The 22,692-nt window shown below is 32.7% G+C and overlaps 1 protein-coding gene across 1 annotated transcript in view; it reads left to right on the top strand.

Annotated features, from left to right (window-relative positions):
• The first annotated feature begins 4,420 nt into the window (after positions 1 to 4,420).
• LOC128676775 (ATP-binding cassette sub-family G member 1-like) overlaps positions 4,421 to 22,692 on the top strand; it is a 31,930-nt gene continuing 13,658 nt past the window's right edge. The window contains exons 1-3 of the mRNA XM_053757099.2: positions 4,421 to 4,660; positions 7,784 to 8,036; positions 22,199 to 22,316. Of these exons, the coding sequence (XP_053613074.1) occupies positions 7,904 to 8,036; positions 22,199 to 22,316 (251 nt within the window). The 5' untranslated portion in view covers positions 4,421 to 4,660; positions 7,784 to 7,903. The remainder of the gene's footprint in view (positions 4,661 to 7,783; positions 8,037 to 22,198; positions 22,317 to 22,692) is intronic.

Below are 22,692 nucleotides of genomic sequence, written 5' to 3'. Positions count from 1 at the left end.
ATAACATTTGTGCTATTTAATTGCGAGTGAAAATTAACTTTAATTGTAAGCACCGGGGCAAGGTCGCGAGGATATAACCCATTATGTGGGAGAGCCGTATTAAAATGTCCTGATGTATTAAAATGACATTTTTACTAACATTTTCCCACTTTTTGAAACTTTCCGTGTATCAACTGACATAACTTTATCTGAAACACTTTAATCCTTCCATATCATTATCATATATAATACATAGCATAAAACAAAGTCGCAAAAAGGCAGTAGTTTAATACAAACTGACGTCGACAACGACCCAAAAAAAACTAGACAAGACTATACATACATATTTCCATTTACATTATCCATATTATTTCCATACCAATTAACGGGTACGTCGATCTGTATATCTGTTACGCTTTCACATCTAACTGCTGGACCAGATAAAAACTCGAGGACAAACAAGGGCCACCATTTTTTTCTCAGTAATCAGCCCCTTAGGTTCTGCGATGGGGACGAAACTTTGTATGAAAACACAAAGGTGATAGTAATAATAATATAAATTATTGTTTCTATTCCAAGCAATTTGAAAATTATTAATTCTCGAATTTACGACAAAAATTTAGCTATCTAAACTAGCTAGACGAGCTAGCTTGTTAACAGCTATTTAAATGTGAATTATCACTTATTATTATAATTTACGACATATTTTCTTAATGTTAAACTTTACATTTCACATCTCAAAAAGTCGAAAATTAGTTTTTGTTTCATTTCAGTAACCTGATATAAATAAACCTGAGTGTTACAATCCCCATTAGTACGGTAATAGCATACTTACGCGCTATATTTTTTTTAATATAATATACAGAATCTTTGTTCTAAATAAACATTCCAAATACTGTTTCAATCTTTTTTTAAATTGTAGGTAGGGTATTTATTATCTAAATTAGCAATAAATTTTGTGAGTCATTAAAAAATAATGAGATCATTTAAAAAAATAAAGTGGCCAGCTTCTCGCTGACTACGCCATATCTAATGCTGATATCAAAAAAACAAGGCTATTAACATACGCATTCATTTCGTCCACCTGGTGAATTTATTTTCATATTTATTCGATAAACATTATATTGTTTGTAAGCGTTGACTACGACTCATGCGAAAGTGTGTGGAATCTAAGATTATTTCTTTATTGATTCATACAAAATTACGTCTTTTAAATTTTTTTTTCACAATCTTCTCAGCAGATTCAACAACTTCCAAGATATAAATGTCATAGTGAAAGAAGAATTTAAAATGTCGACTCTCCATACTTATCCCGATCAGCTGATTAGCTAATTTATATGAAAGAACATAAAAAATAATCTAACTCAAAATTTTGTGCAATGTTTATTAGAGTATTATTTATTATCTCTTCACACATCATCAATTCCGCCGTACCTCATAAATCAGACAGGGTAGCATTATTATATATTTCTAATTAGCCTATAATCAACAACAATCATCATAAATATATGAACATCCTCTTCTTTAATTTTCTATTGTTTCAGTTTTTAGAACTAATTTTAGGGTTCCAAAGGAGCCCTTATAGTTCGTTTTCTCTGTCATCCGTCATGGGCTTAGCTCAAAGATTTTTAAAATTAGAAAACCATAATTTGTTAGAAATATATAATTCCTCCCACCTAAAAATATATTTTTAGGTAGGAGACACCTAAAAATATTTTTTTGTAGGGGAGGTCTAGTACTAAAGTAGAAACACTATTCTCCCGATTTACGCATCGTGTGGGGTATTATGTGATAGATCTACGAAAAATATTATGAAAGTCGATATATCTTTTACGGTTTAGGGTTCAGTTACAATAATAATTTACAAAGAACTAAATTTTGTCCGAGTTATGTCTTATGTGTTCCCTCGATGAGAAAAAACTATTATTGTATCAAATATAAAATATTTGGTAGGAAAACTACAAATACAGGCTTTACATGTTAACGAGATAAATACCTAACCTTACAAAATCAATTTATATAAGAAAAATATATTATAGAATTTCATGTCTTACTCGTATATAATGTACAATGACATTACATAATATTACATGAAATTTGTCATCATGAAGTTGCCGTCGCTATACCTAGTAGTTAGTATGTAAATCTGGAATCATATCTGCGTTATTGTCTTGTCTTAAGACATAGGTACGTATGTATCTTTGGAACCATAACTTGCGCGTAGTGTAATAACGCACTAGTCCGACACGCACTTGACCAGTCATTATTACATTTCATGATACCGATTTAAAATATCAAGGTTTACTTGAAGTAAGTAACTACTATTCCTAGATGATACTGATTACCAATTAACTACCTTAAAGGATATTTTTTTACAAAACACAAATTCGACGATCAAATTTGTACGATGAAACTGAGTTAAAAATATATATAACAAAAATGCTCATACCAAAATTAGACTCAATAACGAATTTAATATCGATTTATTTTGGAAGATATTAAATATGAATAAGTACTTCATGTACTAAGTATATTGGCTTTATAACTAGAGATACTCTACTTTTATTTATTTATTGGCAGATTATCGAACCCGGAATATATATAGCGTAAGGCAGAGACCCTGGCACTGCGCCACAGCGTTATCAGCTGCCCTTGTTGCTGTAATATAATTATATAGTTAGTTAAAATATATGTAGTAATTTAGTGATAACGCAATTACAAACATTGCGTTATTGTGTAGATGACGCATCTTTTATAGTCTGACCGCAACCTTGCTCATTAACATCAAAATATGAAACATTTTTAATTACTGCATCCTACTAATCCGTATATTATAAGAATGGGCTGAAGTAGAAGATTATACTTAAATACGAAATTTTAGATACTTATATGTGAGTATACGAGGATATTTGTAAACGAAATCTATAAATTCTAAGTACGCAGTACGCACGTGTGTCACTCCTGATGTTGCAGGCTTAATAGACTGTGGTGACCACTTATCATTAGGTGGGCTGCCTGTTTGACTACTTGGTAGTAGAAGAAAATCTTCGGGACGGATTTCGGTAAAATTTGTTACATATCAAAACTCAAAACATTATAAATTTTAAACTATGTAAGTTTGATAATTCAAATCTGTTATTTATTATGGAGATTAAAATTTCACTCTTAATTTGTCGAATTAGTATCCCATTCATACCGCAAGATCATCGAATATAGCCGGGAGGCTAACTCAATGTGTGTGAACGGTCCCTATATATTGGTTTATATCAATTTATTTATTTATTTAAAACTTTATGGCACGAATAAAATAAAAATTTTCGAAATGGTGAACTTATCTTTATTAATTTATTTATGCATTAGCTGTATAGGTATAATGCTAGCCACATGCATCAGCTATATTTCTTTGTGCTTTGATTTCAATACAATGGATATATTGATGTATGCCACTGATAACATATAGCTTATATAACGACGTAATCCATACAGCTCTCTTTGTATCGATGTATTTATTGCCCTGTGATAAATTTAACAGAGCAATGTTTCCTCTATTCGCACAACGATTCTATCATAGCTATATCATATCATTAAGTGTTCTCGTGATAAATTTAAATGAGATACTTTTTTATTGACACGTGTTCGCAATCTAGTTGCCAGTGCTTGTATGCTAAAACGGAACATATTTAAATTACTCCAAATATAAAAAATACCGCAGTTTTGTGAATATATTAAGATATGAACACTCGAAAAACAGCCAGTGCGTGACTTATAAAAAACTACGACCGAGATAGCCAAAGCCATTTAAGTGTTTCTTTTTATTAAACGTAAATGCTTACCAGTTAACTATGATCAGAGATGGTAACGAAGGAGCGAGTTCAAATCACGACGCCCTTACACTGAACCTTAACATTTTTTAAATCTAAAGAAATGCTCAGAAAGTTTTCAATTAATACATTTGCAGGATAGGTTATGCTAATAATTACTCTCGTAAATTTGTTATTACTGACATTTCTTATTCAATTCTTGACTAGTGATGTGACGTTCTAGAAATTTATAAGAATGCACGAAAATATATAATAAGTTAAAAAGCATGTGCGATATGTATAACAAATCCAATATATAATAGTCTGGAAATATTCTCGGAAATTTCCGAGAAATTTCTTCACATCGTTCCCGTGAATTTTCGGAAATATGCGGGAAAGGGGCGAATTTCCGAGAAACGAGAACTTCACAGCGGCACCAAACATATTTGGGATGAATTCCAAAAGGTAGCCACGCCATATATTGGCAAAAGCTAAATTATTTCGTCTCATATTACATTGCTCGAATCATGTCGACAGATTTGATGACATAGAATCAAACGCGCGCGATGTAATCAGTAAAAATTCCAAACTTTGCCATATTACGTACAAATATTTTTCAATCCAACTCGCTAAGTTTGGTCAGTTGCATAGAGGGCGTCGAACGGAGCGCGTCGTACGCTGCGTGTTCGTTCATTGCGGTGAATATCGTGTGTTGACATATCACAAATTTAAATATAACCTAAATATTATCATACTACTCGTAATATTTAATATCATTCACGGAAATAATTTATTGTGAAGTTATTTGGACAATTATTATATAGTTCACAAACTTTCACCATGTTTATCAAGTGCTAGCGCGTACCCGCAAATTGGAGAAGGTATGTAAAAATTACATCTACTAATAATTGCTGCATATTTTTGTTATAGCAATCAATATATAATTAATAAAATAAATATAAATTATGTATTATTATTATGTATCAGTATTATTTGCATAGTTTAGGTACTAATAACACCGTTGTGAATATTTGTAACCATAAATCTATCTAGACCTTTCATTTTTATCTTTTGCTTTCCAGTGATTGGAATTTTATTGCTCTTTGAAGTTTTATCACAATGCTACTTCATACTTGAATAGTAATTACAATAGCTCGGGTATTTTCAATTAATTAGAAAATATCGTTTATTCAATTTTAAATCTACTCGAATAGAAAAAATAAAATTCAATTTTATTCTAAGTTTTATACAAGCTTGACCTTAAGTTAATACTTATAAAAATTGAATTGAATGAAAAGGATGAGAAAGTATATGGAATTTAGAACAGTGTACTAGGTACCTATCTACTGAGGACTAGTATTTAAATCACAGAAAAGCATTTAAATAATAGTTATTTGTCAACTAACGTTATGTTTGTACATAATATAATAATATACGATAATAAATTTCAACAAGCATGAATCCACGGATTGACGTAAAAGAATATAATAAACAATATAAAATAGGCTTTTTTTAACCATACCGAGTAGGTAGTTTGCCTATAATAAGATCGGAGATAAAAAGCATAAAAAAGATAATGGTATTTGGCCTCCTGTCCTCAGTAAAAAAACATATGTTCATCATTCGAAAATAAACTTTAACATTTAAACCACAGGTTTTATTATTAGACAACATTGTTTCAAAGAACCAAATTGCATAGGCGCATTGAATAGCTGACAATTTATCAGATTTGACTTTTGTAAAATTAGAAAACATCTAAAGAATACCTAAGTACCTCTAGACTTATCATTAGATTTCTTAAGATTGTAATAAGTTAAATAAATTCAAGCTGTGTAAGTAGTACAATAAAGTTGAGGAAAATGACAAAAAGTTGACGAACCGGAAACGCTCCTGTGATGCCCCTGGTATTACAGTTATGCATGTGCAATGGTAATCACTTACCATCAGGTGCTTGAAGGTGAGTGATCATCGTTTATGTGCCAGTGTTTGGCAAAGGCCTCTCTCTTCCACAACAAGCGCTATATCACACCATCCGTTGTTAAACTTATTCAGTTCATCACTCCAACGCATGCCTGGATCACCCTTTTGCTATTCGAAGGATCCCAATCTGTCGCTTGGTATAAAGCCCTGGAGGCATTCTTCAGCTTAAAAAATACAACGTTAAAATAAGTACAAAAAGTTTATAAATTGGAAGCCACTATTTTATAATTGATGGTTTCCTCTGAGGAAGGAAAGAAAAAACATCCGATGTTAAATTAGTGATGTAAATTATAAACCAATCATGAAACTATGATACGTTTGCGAAGGAAATTATAGAATTTGTAACATCCTTCATTTAATTTTGTGCCAGCGAAAAGATTTACGGTTTGCTAATCGATGTTTGCAGCTAGTAAACGTCTTTCACATGATTTGCTAGGTTTTGCCTACAACTTCGTACGTGGATAACATTCTGGTATGGTTGTAATAAACTGTGTTCACTCAATAATTATAGTTTTGTGATACCTACCAAATAAATAGATTTCTTTGTTTCAAATATCTACTTATTCTTTCTTTATCGATGGTATAGTTTCGGAAAATCCATTGCATTATTTGCCGATAATTTATGTTGTGCATCGTCTTGTAGCAGCTCATCTATGGAATATTTTTATATAATTGTTTAGGAGTGACAGGACAATATTTCTAAGCAGAATTAGAAGGTATCACTTGCATGAAAATTTCAACATTAATAATAGTTTAACTTTATGTACAATTTTAATCTATCTCTGAAGGTACAAACCCAGTGTAAGACAAGTATGGTCTATAGATTCGTACATCTAGATTATTTTCCGTATATTAATTCAAAATCAAAACATATATACAAAGCTTCATTGATGTCACGATACTCACGATCACAATATCCGTATATTGAATGTTCGCACAAAGAAAGAGAAAAATTAATAATATGGAGAAAGAAAGTTATTTCTTTTTTATCTATTTTTTATTTCAATTGAATCTCTCTTCTCTTCAATTGAATTTCAATTGAATCTATTTTATTATTTCAATTGAAAACTCCTATAAATTATAAAAAACATATGACTTTTTTTTTAATGAAATATTAATTGGTCTAGATTTAGAAATGATTACTTCGAAAAACATTCTTGAGTTATTAAAATTATATATGATGATTTGTATTTTATACAATAAAATGGAAATTCCTACCATTTAAATTTCAAAAAATGTTAATTTTTACGCGGGTTAAGCTGCAGGCACAATCTAGAGGTTAATACATTCTCAATATTGATTTTCAGATATAGATAAATCATGCGAGCACACGGAAGTTTAACCACAACATACAACGGACGCTGGTAACCACAACTGATAAGGATGGTCTCCAGAAAAGACTACAAAGTTATCATGTTGACAATGAACTTTTTCGATTGATATTGAAATTATTCCGTTATAAATATGACTCGCATTCTGACTATTATTTGTGCATTTGCCATGTTACTCATAAAAAAGTTAAATCATACTTTAAGTTGAAATATGTTTTGTCTCGTTCTATTAATGTTAATTAATATTAAGTGCGATAGTGACAAAACTTTTTAATGATAAGGTACTATTACAAAACTCTAGTTCAATTAGGGTCATTCACTACGAGATCACACGGAGCTGTGGTCAAATGGTAGAATAGAAATGTTTGCATTGACACATCGGAAAACATACAATTATATATTTGGACATACAGCCAGCAAATATGACTTTCCTGTTTCCAATAAACACTCATAATAATATAGATTCATATATGTTTTACGGAAAATCATCAACATTTTCTATTGACATCTGTATAATACTAATACTTATCGTCGCAAATGTAAAATATATTTTGTACCATTTTTCACGAGATCCACACGTGCAAGCGTTGATCACATGTACCGAATGACCTAATTTTAATATTAAACTAATGAGTGCTAATTAAGTTACTTTTTGTGAGTTACCTGATTACTAACGGCCGTATTTATTTTCAGATTGCCGAATGGATTGCTCCTGCGCAAGGTTTACGTACGACATTTGACTTTGGGAATGATAACAGTGCCAGTGCGGACTTAGTGTTTTTTACATATTTTTTTTAATAAAAGTGAGTGACTATGACGAAAGTTTTGCAAGAGATGCACGGAAACAACAATGTTGTTCCCCTGTTGCCCCGGGCTACGGTGAAACTTGAGTTTAGGAACATCACGTGTTCCATGAATATATTCTCCGTCAACAGACTGCGATACGGTGAGTTGTTTTATGCATTTTCACATTGCCGTGTTGTTATAGTGTTCAACAAGAATTGCTTTGGGAATATTGAAGTTTAGCAAGAAAATTAGTGGTGAAACATCACTTAAACGAAATTGTAACTATCGTGTAGACTATTTTTATTGTACCTACATACAAATTTCTAATAAAGTACATCTATGTTACGATTAGGAACTAAAATTATATTTCAGCTCTCGTTTTGTGGTACATTTATAACTGTAAATCCTATTGTAAATAATGAATCTTATACAGCCCTATAGTTATTTTAGAATCAATCATTTCACACTGAAGCGAAGAAAAATCGGAGCACACTCAGTAACATTATAAAAGATTATTTTGATTTTCTACCCAAAGAAGTCTCCCTTGATCGCGGATCCTTTAATTTGAAACTATGTATGTGCCAATATTTGAGTGTCAAACGAAATTTTACTAATCATTTCTACGCCCTTAACATCAGCTAAATAAAGATCATCTTTGCATTGGATATTCCGACTATTAGTATCAATATTTAAATTGCATGCATATTTATTTATATTAATTAGAAACTGACCTATTGATAAGTCATTCTGGAAATTTTACAACACAAAGTGCATATATATTGTTTATTTTTATCATTTCTCAATAAATTTAACATTTTAGCTTTTAAAATAACATTGCCAAGGAGGGTCGACGTCGTGCCGGTAGTAAAATCAACGTTCAAAGTTAATTTTTTACGATGATCCAGAAATGGGAGATTAATTTTTGCCCACTTTTCGTACGCTCGTAAAAATGTCCTTTTCTTCCGTTCCCCTAATTTCACTCAAGCCTACTCTAAGGAACCTACACACCAAATTATAATATTCAATTGGTTTAATAGTAAATTCTGATTATTAAGATTTCGCAAATATTCAAAGAAATATAAAGCCAACAGCTACATTTTTTTTATTCCAAAGCAAAAAAGGTTTAAAAATTGTTGTTCATTTTAGACAATATATATTTTTAGCTAGTATATTGTTAATATATTATATGTAATGTATAGAACGAATTGGTCCTTTGCAACAAAAAGTAATTGATAAAATGCACCAAATTAAAATAAAACTTTTTTTTACTTGATTACCAAATCACCTGTCATAATATATCAAGTGCTTGCATGCTTATAAATGCTGGAACAATAGCACAACAATTGAATTTTTATGAATGTGTGAATGAGTAATGGAACAGAAAAACGTCAGAAAAAAAAATTTGCATTGCAAAAAACGGTACACGTAAATATATTGTGTACGTGCATTGAATAAAAAGGCTAGGTAATAAACATTCTTTAAGATTGAGCCAGTTTATGAATTCATTATTAAGTAGATAAGTACATAAGTTCTTATTTCGAGGGCGACCTTCACGTCCGTTACATCACAGACAAACTAACTTAGCTGGTACGGCCACGTCTTGTGTAAACTAGCAAATGAAGTACGAAAAGCGAAAAAATGTCTGGTTCTCGCAGAAGGTGCACAAGAAATGTTGAATTGATGTCGTCAAGGAAGGTATGACTACACCAATGGCCTGACAACTAAAGATTGAAGTGAAAGTTTCTGTACATAGGTAGGAGAGAGGGCTCTGGGCTCTGACACTCTGTGGCTGTGGAAATAACCGGGAAAATGCTCAGATGAGATAGAGTGAGGTACATAAGTTTTATTACGAATATATATTGTGTGTATGCCGAACCAGATGTGTACACCAATCACAAGCAATCGTGACGCATTTTCCTGTATCTTTCAAGTTTATTTTGGGACCAGATACGTCGAATGGAAAATACTCAGTGAAATAAAAATATGCAGGATTTAATATGTCATCCTAACTAATATTATAAATGCTGCAAGGTGTGCAGGTTACTGGAAGCAAGTGGTCTGTGAAAACTAATGAATGAAATTGCGAAGTAAAGATTGAAGAAATTTAAATGTGCAAAATAATACATTAATATATAAATTTGAGTTTGTTAAACAAGGAATGTAACAGTTAAGTACCTGATACGTAATCGTTTCTACTTACTAAGGTCTGTATTTGTAATGACTCAGTGGGTTAAGACTTCCCTGTCTATTTATATCGCCGGAAAATTTAGGACGATTATCCGGCTCGAAAGACCAAGAATGTAAATGTCGATGTCTTCTGTGGCCTGTGGGAATTTGGTAGTCAAAATGTACTTAATTTATTATTTCTAAAGCAGAGAGATTTAAATAGACAGTTGTATTTTTGTAATAAATAGGGCTGCAAAGGAATTCTGGTCGATGTAGTATATATTTATAGCCAATAAAGTTCAATTTGGTATTATTATTCTGATATTTGATAATTAGGAATAAACTGGTAACCTATATTTTTACTAAATAATATGATTCAACCTTCACAAAGTAGATAGGTAACACACGAGAATATCGTGTGTTAACTCTTAACCAAGGCATATTCATAGACATTGCAAATGTATTTTAAATACAATCCCATTTTGCGGTGACCAGACTACATATCCATTTAGTTTCGTCTACCATAATGTGAGTCATGGAGTTTAATAGTATATGTTTTAAGTGAAAGCGAAACGTCGTACGATTATTGTATGCAGCAACACAAACACACACACAGCAATGGCTCTGATATAAGGCTCCGTCCACTCATCGATATTTTACAGCGCGGTTTTTAATCTACAATGCTATAAGTAGGAATAATCGCACAGCCGATTGATCTGCGTCGAATCATTCACGAATGTGTTGGTTCATTGATAATGAAATATATGATAGATATATAGAACATTTCAGAAGATTGATTATAGAATTGGAGAAATACAGACAATATTCTATTGATTATGATACAAAAGTAGCGAAAAGATAGGACGTTTCTGCACTAAAAGAAATCTATTCCGCGGACACTACAATAATTAATTTCAACGCAAGGGGCGCTGGTATAGAATGTAATAATGTCTAATAGGAATAAAGTTTGTGATTCGCAAGGTCTGTCTCTTTAAAACAACACAGTACACAGTGAATTGAATCTCGGTCGACTGACACTAACTAGTGCAGAAACGCTTCCACCCATGGCAGAAAAAACACCATGCGGCTCTCGTAGTGGTGCAATAGCCCTAAGTGGACTGGTTGTTCATTCTTCTTCAGGCCGGACGTCGACCCGGTAACCTACTAAATCTAGACTTTTTAACGTTCATTTATTGGCGCTAAGAGAAGAATTGTAAGCATTGATCGAAACTATAACAATATTTAAAAAATGGATTTGTTACGCATGTTACACATGTTTTTTAACTTATTTTTTCGAAAAAAATCTGGAATCGAGCGGGAATTGAACCCGCCGCCCCTGTCTATCCGAAACAGTGCTCTTGACTACTGAGCTATCGAGACCATGCCAGTTCGGCTGGTAGCAATTCATCTCTTTACGTCTTACGTCGACGTACAGTATTGATTCTCTATTTATCATTTCCAGGCAACTAGTTTCAATCGTTATCTGACGTCCTTGCTATCTTGGTTGTTTACATTTGTCGATTTTCTGCGTAATATTGATGGTTTGCTATTGAGGTCCTATCTAGCCGTACAACATCACAATGTTATCAATTTCTCTTATTTATAAACTAAATAAAAAATATCTTGTCAAATTATACTACACTACTAGATAAATAATGATATTTGAAAACGCGCGTATGTAGCCCCCATACAAATTACGTGATATTCGTTAAAGGACTACATGGTGATGACCACATGTATGGTCAAATAAATAAACTTGAAAAAATATTTTTGTTGAGATTAACCATTCAACTACTACCCTGAGATGAGTGTCGGCTGTAATAAAAACCAAAGAAATGAAACGGGCGAAATTCCACAAAACAGTAGTAGAGACAAAATTACAAATATAACAACATTACAACAGATCGGCGCTCTAACTCGTTGTCACAGGTGAGTAACAAACTCAACAAGACGACGCGACGCAGTGCTGTTCCCGCAGCCCCGCAGCTTCCTATGTTTGACTTAGGGTCTTTAACTATATCTAATCCTTGGCTATATGCATGTGCAGTTTGGCTGTTTGGAAGGAGGAATTTTTGAATAAAAAGTAGGTACCCTATTCTAATTACATGCGTATATAGTTCGCAATCCCTTTAATAGAATTGTGCCATTCTCACTTCGTATTTATATATCAGACAGATGTTAGTACGAAGTAGAATTTACTATTGACAGTTGTGGTTTTTGATATAGCCTCCGCCGTGCCGTGCGACCTAACCCCGCTCACCTAGGACGTCGGGTGAAGCTTCTAAAATACAAACGATTACAAAATATGCATTCGCGTGTATTCCGGTTTCGTGCTAACGTCACAAAATATTTCAACACGCGGTCGTATTACCGACCGCTAAGCTTTGACATTTGATGGTGTAATCGCCTTCTAAACTCAAGAATCATCAGCTAATTTATATTTTTCTGTTTGAAACGACACATAAATTCTCAAGGTGAATGCAAAAAAGAACTTTTTATGGCAAAGTGACATTAATTTCACCTTTAACAATTACATAGGTATCGATAGTCAAGTCAATAGTTTCTACAAAAACTGTTTTAAAGTTTTTTTTAGTTAAAACTGTGAAAAATGAAATGTACATATATTAAGCTTTATATATTTTCAGTTTATACTTTGAATGTGGAGACTTTAAAAATAAATCATTCATGTCAATCAATCATCTTGAGAATAGACTCCAATCATAATTGCTGACTCTCTGTTGTAAGATTTCATTTTGATCACATTTAAAATAAATGTAAGCAGGTTTATATCTATGCTTGTGCAGTATTGCATATACTTTGCATAATTCTTACAAATTGCAAGCGTAATATAAATAAGTAATGGTAATTTAACAGGATGTTTATTGAAACTATTTATCAAGATTAGATTTAAATGATTGGGGAGAATTGTTTAACATGCTCTTTCTAAATTTCCCCCATCAACCCCCTTCAACCTAAAAGATAACTAAAACTAGCTTTTGCCCAAGGTTTCACACACAAAAACTTTCCTCACTTTTATCGACCAAACTATTACTATGATAAAAATCCGTATAATTTGAAGTTAAAATGAATAGTGGACATGATCAGCGTAAAACATTATTTTATAATCAGCCCGCAGTATTTCCCGCGCTAGTCTATGTTTGACCCTTGGTCATAAACAATATCTATTCATAATTTCATCATAATCGGCCCAGCGCGGTTTAACCGTGACAGCGTCACAGACATACGACGGCGTTTATAATATTAGTATAAAACTATGAATATTAAGTAGTTATTTCTGTTTCATTATTTTCTAGTGTGTTATTGCTAACACTGGTGTCAGATTTTATTAAAGTCAATAAAATTTGCCATTTAAGTGATGAAGAATTTGTAAAGTTACAGCCGGATTTTTTTTAAATAAGTAATTTTTCATGGCTTCGCGACGTTTTAGCCCCGAACGTAACCTGAAATTTAAAAAAGAGAAATGTAACGGAGTGCCTTATAACAGACACGAAGAGACGTAGGCGTGTTACATGCTGTACCGACCTCCCGAGGTGGGGATAAGGGTAGGCCGATGATGATGATGATGATGAATTCTGCCTAGCTATACTTCCTGAGTAGAATATAATTTTTAAATAGTGTTATAAATGATAGCCACTCACTAAGTCTAAGTTCGTGATCACCTTGTGTTATCTTTGACCCAAATTTACTTACAACCTTCAAGGTGTCTTAAGATATTCAATGTCGAGGAAAAATTAAATTACTAGCAGTTCCGCTTATTATTATAAGATCTAAATAGGGATCTAATAGGCAATAGCTGCTATAGACCGGGAAATCAAAACATTTTCTCGCATCTGCTGCTGAGAAAAGAAGCATTACACAGGTATAGAAACAAAAAAAATGAACAGTAACATTAATTTGAAGACCTTTATTTCACACAATTCATTTTGTCCTATTATTCTTTGGCATACCGGTTTTGGCATACAATATTTTGGCATAATAGGTCTAAGGCATAATTTATTATTGGCATACGAGTAAATGTGGCATAATTAACTGTTATGTTAGTTATGTTCCAAATAGTTATGCCTAAACCATTATGGATAAGAACGTTATGCTTAAAAATCATTATGCCATAGTACAGATGGCTTAAATTTTATGCTTATAGAGACCCCATTTATTTATTTTATTACATCATATCGAATAATTCAATGAAGATCTGAGACGATTAACGCGAATGTGGCCTTGGCTTATTATTTATTATTTGAATTTAATTTAAGCTTAAGATAAGTAATATGGAGCCAATAAATCTGTACGTTCATTAATTAGAAATCAATTATTATTACATGTAATGCTATGTGTTAATACAGGTTGAAGTTAATAAACAACAGACACCATAAACCCTTGAATACAACAATTTGTTTTATAATATCGTTACATACATATTTATAAATATTTCCCTTCTCTCATAAATGAATACTCAAAGTCACACTATAGTATATCATGTAGATACAAAGTAGGGAGCATCCAAACAAATCGACATAGAAAACGTTTTGTATTTTTATTTGTTGTTTTTAAAAATACAGGAAGAAATGGAAGACATCCATGGGCGAATATGTAATTTGACTTGCACCTCAAATGCTTTTATATTGACTATTAAAATACCTATGTCAAAAGGGAATCGAATTTTATGTTCTTACTCGTATTTCTAAAAAGTCTAAAAGTCCTCTTAGTGCTAAAAATTAGCTAAATTAGAAATTCGAATTGACTTTGCAGTTTGAGTCATAACATAATGCTGAATAAGGTCAATTGTGTTTATTTCAATTTCTCTAACTTTCTAGAATCTTAAACATCATTCTGGTGTCAATATTTGAGGCCTGGAAAGGCTACGATTCAATGAATGAATTAATTAAAAATTTCTTCCCTTGAAACATAAGTAAATAGGTAAATATGACCTTACAAGATGGCGGGCTTTTGAATATAAATCTTTGTTACTAAAATTACTATTGTCACAGTTTTCGACATCTTTCGCGTATATCACATTATTATGTACTCCGTGCATAGATGTCTTGACACGCATTGTTTGCCCAGTGTCTTACCAAATAGTCGGGCGCAAAAAAACTTTTTGGGAAGAAACTGGGCGTGAACCCATGTATGGCTGCGTGTGAAAATTTCAAAATGGCCGTGCCCATACTGCCCGTACGCCCATGCCCAAATGAGGCAATAGTAAAATTCATACTTCTGACCTCACACTCACTTCTACTGTCATCAACGCTAGTTATTAGCATTTTGCAATGTTGATGTTTAAGTATATTTTCCCACAAGATTACACTATGTTGTGAAGTCAAATTGTACATAACAGTCCCTCTGATTTGACAATTGCCAAATAAAAACAATTTGGCAATTTTCCAATTTACCGCAGAGCTAAAGACAAATAGGACTTCAGACTATTAATAGCTAACCATCACTGGCTGGAGAGGCATTCTTAAAATAATAAATAAAAATAACACTGGACCCTTTTTATCAATGACTCATTTACTTACCATTTATTTAAATAAATAAATATATAGGGACAAATCACACAGATAAGTTCGTTCAGATTTAGGTTCGAAGCTTGTGTTATGGGATATTAACTCAACGATACTATTATATTCTATAACATATACGTATTAAGATAAAGATCCAAGACCCAGGTCAATCTGAAAAAGATCATTTTCCATCTTGACCTGACCGGGGTTCGAACCCGGGACCTCCGGTGTAGCAGTACGGCATAATGACCATTAGGCCACGGAGGTCGTCATTTCATTAAAACATATAGCAGATGGATCTTCTATTGCTTTGTTATTCAAAGTTCTATACTTGACACATGGGCTAGACACGGATAAGATAAGGAATATTTATTTTGCCTTTCCTGGAAACCTTGAAGCCACTACTCATAACACGACGCGTCATACATGTGAAGATATATTATGTAAGTAGATTTTGATTATTTATAGTTCTTGCATAGTTGAGTTTACGTATTTTGTTTATAAGTCCTTTCTTCCCAATTTTTGGGAACATTATGAAAAAATACTGAGTGTAGACACATCCTTAGAACGTCTAGGTCAAGTTTTAAACTAATCGCTAAATAAGGAGTCCTCTTTTGAGTAATTTTAATATAGAAGAGAACTTTAATATCTTTAATTTAACTTGTCCATTTGACTTTGGTAAAATCTTTGAAACTCCGAATTTATTATATTAATAGATAATTATTGATTTGGTTGATATTTGAAATATGCAATAAATATTTTTCTTTTTACTTCTTCAAATACTTATTGAATATCACTTGGTAATTATAAGGTATAAAATAATTAATTAATAAGTAATTGTAAGTTTATTAACGAATCTGAAAATACGAGTACAATTAAAAATATATGTCCCCCTATCTAGTTATTTGCCGCGACTTCACCCATGCCAATTTTACACTTAGTTTACTATTTCCCATTTTAATTTAAATCGTATTAATATAGCTAACTCAACACAATCAATATATTCTCACACCTAATAATACCTGTATATATAATCTAAATTTATGAATCCCCTTGACCTGAATTTTAGCAAACAGTAAATAAATATCAAAAAATGTTTAGTTAAAACACAACACAATATGCGTAAAGATGATGAAATAGGTTTGAAGATATTAATATATTTTTTTCAAGAATAAATATTTATCGATCCAGTGGACTAGATAATTTTTAGGTTAACTTTAACCTGCGCAGAAACATGCAAAGTACCTACGCCACTTGATCTCGTCAGCGGCATGCAGGTCAACGACAAAGCTGACTAGTGCAACTCACCCCAAGTGGAATACTAATTACTGAAATAGAAGCTATTCGAATGTGCTCTCTGAGAGGAATATCTGAAGGTCAATAATCTAAAATATATGTACCCCTGATCTCTCTATCTGCTATCTTGCAAATATATAACTTTTAAGTAATAATAACACAAATAATATTTACTCTATCTAACAACTAACTTTTGCCCGTGTCCTTCCCGCGGGATCAGTACCTACTTTTTTCTCTTTCAACCTTTCTTACATGTATATATATAATATATGACATTTCAAGAAGATTGGTTGACTTGTTGAAAACCAACAAACGAGTTTATTATAAGGATTGTTATGGCGCAAATTTGTAGAAACAGCATTGTTGCATTTAGCAAAGCACGCATCCTATAGTGCTGTTGTAGCTTGCTCCAATACATAAATCGTGCTTGTGACGATCGATCTGGCCTGAATAACTCCAAAATGCACCTTCAGCTTCAAGAATATTGGACTTTGAACATTAGATGTCATAGTTAATTTCCCAATTTTCCTTACTCGAAAGAATACATACGTGAACTTGAAATGCTGACTTGATGTCGTGAGGATAAGCGCACCAATGCTCTCACGGACAAGGATGCCGACGAATATGCGAAATGTAGAGAAAAATGTAGAAAAGACCTGATGTGAGTGATTCAAGACCTGGGCACTTCAGGACCGAAACTCATCTGAAACGCAAATTCGTATCATCAAAATAATTTTCAATACTCATGCGATTCATTTTAGGTTCCTAAATTGAACTGCGCTGCATATGAATCGTTCCACAAAACTTGGGGAAAGGAATTAACCGAGGAAATTCTCAAATGAAAGAAAAATCGTTTAGTTTCTTATAGTCATAATTTTAGTTATACTTATTAAAATTATACTGTATAAAGCCTTCTTTAGTAGATATAGCACATCATACATTTTAATGATACACCTAATCAACGAACACCTAAACTTGCAATTAAAGTTAATTAGGCTTTGAATGAAACGCTACGAATTGTCATTCATTCATTGACGCCTTCCTGTAGCCTTCATTGATAAAAATTATCTGTATGCGATAATAACATGTTTATGTTTTTTACCGTATTATCTTTAAACTGTTAGAAAAAGATCAGCCAAGCAAGCATGAGAAGTAAGACTACGCATGCGAATATTTCGGTTGAAATCGTAACATATAATTTATTATAAAAAATCACTTTCCTTAATTGATCACGTGATGAGATGCATATTTTTTTTACAAAAATATTTACTATAAAACAAAACGTTATAGTGTAAGTAATACTTAAACGGTTGCAAATAATAATTTGAACGTAATAAACACGAATATTTTAACTTTACTTTCGCAATTAATTGAATTAGTTACACTTACTGCCATCGCATGGTCAGCATAGTTTGTCCCTGTGTCAATAACATTATGTACAATTCTGACTATTTTCTAATCATCTAGTTTAATTTACTTCAGTTTCTTAATGTGCTGCAATATCATTTTGATTAAATGTTAGTAAGACGTAAAAACTGTAATCTATTACCGTTCTTTATATTAAGATTAGTCAATTAGTCATTAACAACATTAGTTAAGTAGTTACTTATTTCTCTTCCCTATTTATTATCATTACGAATGGGAAATTGCCGGCGTATCTCGATCTGTCCAAACATACGACGATTTAGCTAATTTAAGGATCGTACGACGCACGACAGAATTGATTGTGCAAAGGGAGCACAACTAATACAGTGTTACAAGGACGTACGTATACGTTCCGTTATGTTTAAGTACGTCATTGTAATATATAGATTGATACCTGAAAAAAGCTCATTCGCAAAAACTAACCGACCAACCTGACCATGGTCTTGTATATTCATGTTATTTAACCAAAAAAATCTGACCTCGGAAATAACATCCCGTATTGATTGCAAAATTTACGGCGACCCTAGCAGGGATGGGTTTACGCCAGGTCTTCTTCCCAAACAGTAGACCCGTAGCCAGACTTTTTGGGAAGTTATTGGCAAATACTGGTCCCATCTATGGACCCTAGTAACATAATAATATATTATATATCACCAGACTGGATCAGCAATCAATGATCACATTATCCGTCGAAGCATAGTGCGGCATCTCGTTTCCGCCACCATTTGCAAGTAAGATAGAATGATGTGACTGTTGTGTCGACAGACATCAAGACATGATCTGGGTGGTAATGCCATAAGATTCGTATTGTCTTTTGCCTTGATCGAGTCCTTATAAGTTTTTTATTAAGTGTATCATTTTTCAAGGTATTATCGAGGTAAACAAAGTGAAATAATTGTAGTGAATTATTAGGTACCTAGCAAAATGCGTTTTAATATGACACCAAATAGTTACACCGCATTTATAGCAAAATAAATATTTTGATAAACCGAAATACACCATAGACTGCATTTAGATGAACTACACGCTCAAGAGCCTGACTCTTTCATATTTTCCTACGTCTATCTACAAGTTAATTGTTTAGGCTACGTCGTACCATTATAATAAAAAGTAAAATGTTAAACAAACAGATAAACAGGGAAATGTGTTTCGGTATCAACTTCCGGAGTTGTTTTTGTTTTGTGATATCGGTCATTTACTTTTTAATACTTAACTATAACTCACGCAAATCGCACGTGACTATACTACTAACAAAAAGTATCCTACTAACACAACGAATTTCGTGCACAAAGTCCGTGCAAATATTTGTAAGTTGCAAAAGTTATGAAATTCTATTATAGAATAACTTTAATATTTATCATTCAACAATTTCTAAATACCGGAGGTATTATGACGTTTTATGAGAAAAATGAAAAACAGTCTGAGATACAGGCCACAAACTACAGAGACTTTTGTTTTTCTATTTACGGTACGAAACACCAATATTAGGCCAATATTAGGATGTATGTGTATCACCTTATTTCCTGTAACAAAATTGAGGTCAAAAGACCAATTAAAAAAACAGCTACATATAATGTCTGAATGACTCGTTTAACTCGACAAACTAATTATAACTACACTAAGTAATTTGAAATAACATTATGCTGTTCTTAACGTGAAAATACAGTTAACGTGTGAGTTTAAACATTAAAAATAGGATTTAATTGCATATTAACTTTAGAACCTTAACTAACCCCAAGTCAGTTTATAAATTACCAGCTGTGGCAAAAAGTAGATAGATACTAACTCTCCCTCTCGAACTATCTCTCCAAAAACCTCAATTCAATGCTCCGTTTTGACATGAAAAGGACAAGGACAAACAAACACACTTTCACATTATTTTATAATTATGTATTTTACCTGGATTAGATGTTATTCACAAAATTGGAGCTAACCAAGCATGTGGTATGTTTTGTCACCTTTACCATTTTGACATTGAACGAGACAAAACATGCTTTAGCTTAAAGTATGCTTTAACTTTTTTTATAAATAAAGGGTGTGTATCAAATAAAAAAGAATTTTCTTTTATCTTATTGTTATTTTTATACATTTGTCACTTATCCCGAGGTTAAAAGAGGTCAGACATAACACCTTGATTTATCGCGGAACGATGATAAGGTCAAACGAGTCACTTGACACGCGAAAAGCGAGCAAATCCCACCAACAACAAATCTAGAACGATTATGCAATGAAATACACGGAATGAAAGTTATTACGTGAGTGACTTTGACCGGCAATTAGCTAGAACCGTATCAGAGCCGGATTTGTCTAGAAGGCAATAAACAATGTTCAATAGATCTACCAAATCCAGAAGAAAATTTAAATCGATAGCCCGAAAACGTTGTTAAATCTGCAAATGTTTATATTTTTTGTCCTTTTCATTCTGATTAGAATCGAGAATGTGAACTTCTTGGTCAGGTTGTACTTTTTAAGATTCCATTCCAAATATCAAAAGAAAAAAACTACTCGTATAAAATCACTCGTGTGTCTGGCTGTAGCTACAACAGCTTTTTTACAGCTAGTTTGCCACTACTAAACCAATTGATATGAAATTTGGTACGCACATGTAAATCTATGACCCAAAGACGGACAAGGTTAATAAAATAATTTTAACTTTGTAATCTACTTTTGTTAAGGGCTCGATTTGAGACAAGTGGCCAAGTGGCTAAGCGTCACAGACGAATCTTCAAAGATATATTTACTTATCAGCCAATGCCAAGCCAAATATATTTGCTTATGTAAAAATAAGATTTTAACCTCCGAGGACAGAATTAGGCAGTTATAAGTTTAACATGTGTCAATGTAACAGTCAAACGAATGAACATATTTTGACCGATTTTGATCTAGTTCTGTTTAATTGAAAGATAATTTAATCGAGAATGTTCTTAGATATATTTGAAACCAACAACTCTTTTCTAACAGATGACAGATGCCGGGGTAATGTTTACAAATATTAGTAAACATAATACCTAGCTGCAATTTCAGAGTCGGAAGTTTCTTACCTACATTTTCAATTTAGTTTTAACAAAATTTTAAATAGGCCTTGGTCCTCGAGATCTCGGGTCCTTAGAATATCCAGATATTCTTGGGCCCCGAGATCTCATGTTGGGGCCCAGGGCCCACCATGGTCCAGCCCTGGCTATCAAACTAATATGATACAGTCTAGTTAACCCAACAGTGAACTTGCAATCTTGTTTACATCTGCCTTACGTAACCACACCAGGTTTTTGTAAACAAACGCGCTGCTTCCAGCTGAAGCAATACACGTTTTACTTGATTGCACTTACTTCTGTTTAACCCTAAACAACTAACCTTCGTTGAATCAACGAAAACATGACATACATATTGCTGCCCCTTTTTAATCATTCATGTTCACAAGTCACCAAGCACTCTCGGACCAGTGTTTTAAGAAATTGTCGAGTTTTAATGTTGTTATTAATATACAAAATATTAGCTGTTTACCCGCGACTTCGTAAGCGCAGAATAGACAGAATATTTATATTTTTTGTGATTAAAGTTTTTGCTAGATTACTAATTTCTAGGATAAAATATTTTTGTGTGATATTCCTATCAAGTCTTCTTTGGAAGTCTTTTCAACATAATTTTCATGCAAGCTTTCATCCTCCATTATAGGCTTTTAGAAGTTGCATTTTGGAAAACAAATAGCCTATATTTAAACGGGGATCTTTAAATATATACCCACAAAATTTCATCGAAATCGATCCTGCGGTTAAGCCGTGAATACGACACAGACGTAATTTATGAGTTTATCGCGAACAGGCAGATAGACAGACGCGACAGAGGACTTTGTTTTATAATATATAAAAATGAGGTAATATGAAATTTTAAGAAATAAAATTCTTTTTAATTTCAGAACGGCGGGAAATCCTGAAAGGCGTGAACGGCTGCTTCAAGCCTGGGGAGCTGACGGCCATCATGGGCCCATCGGGGGCCGGCAAGACTACCCTGCTCAACATTTTAGCTGGATACTTGTAAGCATTGTTCACCTGGGGGCTTACCATCTCTTAACGCGATCCACTTTACAACCTAAACTGTACCATCGACTTAATTTTTAGTATGAATACGATTCATTTTGTGCCTAAATTAAACTGAGTTGCATTGGAATCGTTCTGTAAAAGTTGATGGTAGGCCTGCTGATATACATAAATGGACTTCTGACCAGCATTTGAGGCATAAATTGCTTTTAATGTTTTATTTATTTGAGTAAATACATATAACAAATTGTAGTTAAACAGTTTTAAGTATATGTAAAGATTATGAGCTACACTATACCACATTGCGTTTGCTGTTATAACCCTGAACACATCCCGAAAATATAAAAGGTTGGCCAACCTACTACTGAAACAA

The sequence above is a fragment of the Plodia interpunctella genome, chromosome 16 (assembly GCF_027563975.2).
Source record: "Plodia interpunctella isolate USDA-ARS_2022_Savannah chromosome 16, ilPloInte3.2, whole genome shotgun sequence".
NCBI classification, from domain to species: Eukaryota; Metazoa; Arthropoda; class Insecta; order Lepidoptera; family Pyralidae; genus Plodia; species Plodia interpunctella.
The sequence above is the reverse complement of the archived record's forward strand: the minus strand, read 5'-3'. Positions and strand labels throughout refer to the sequence as shown.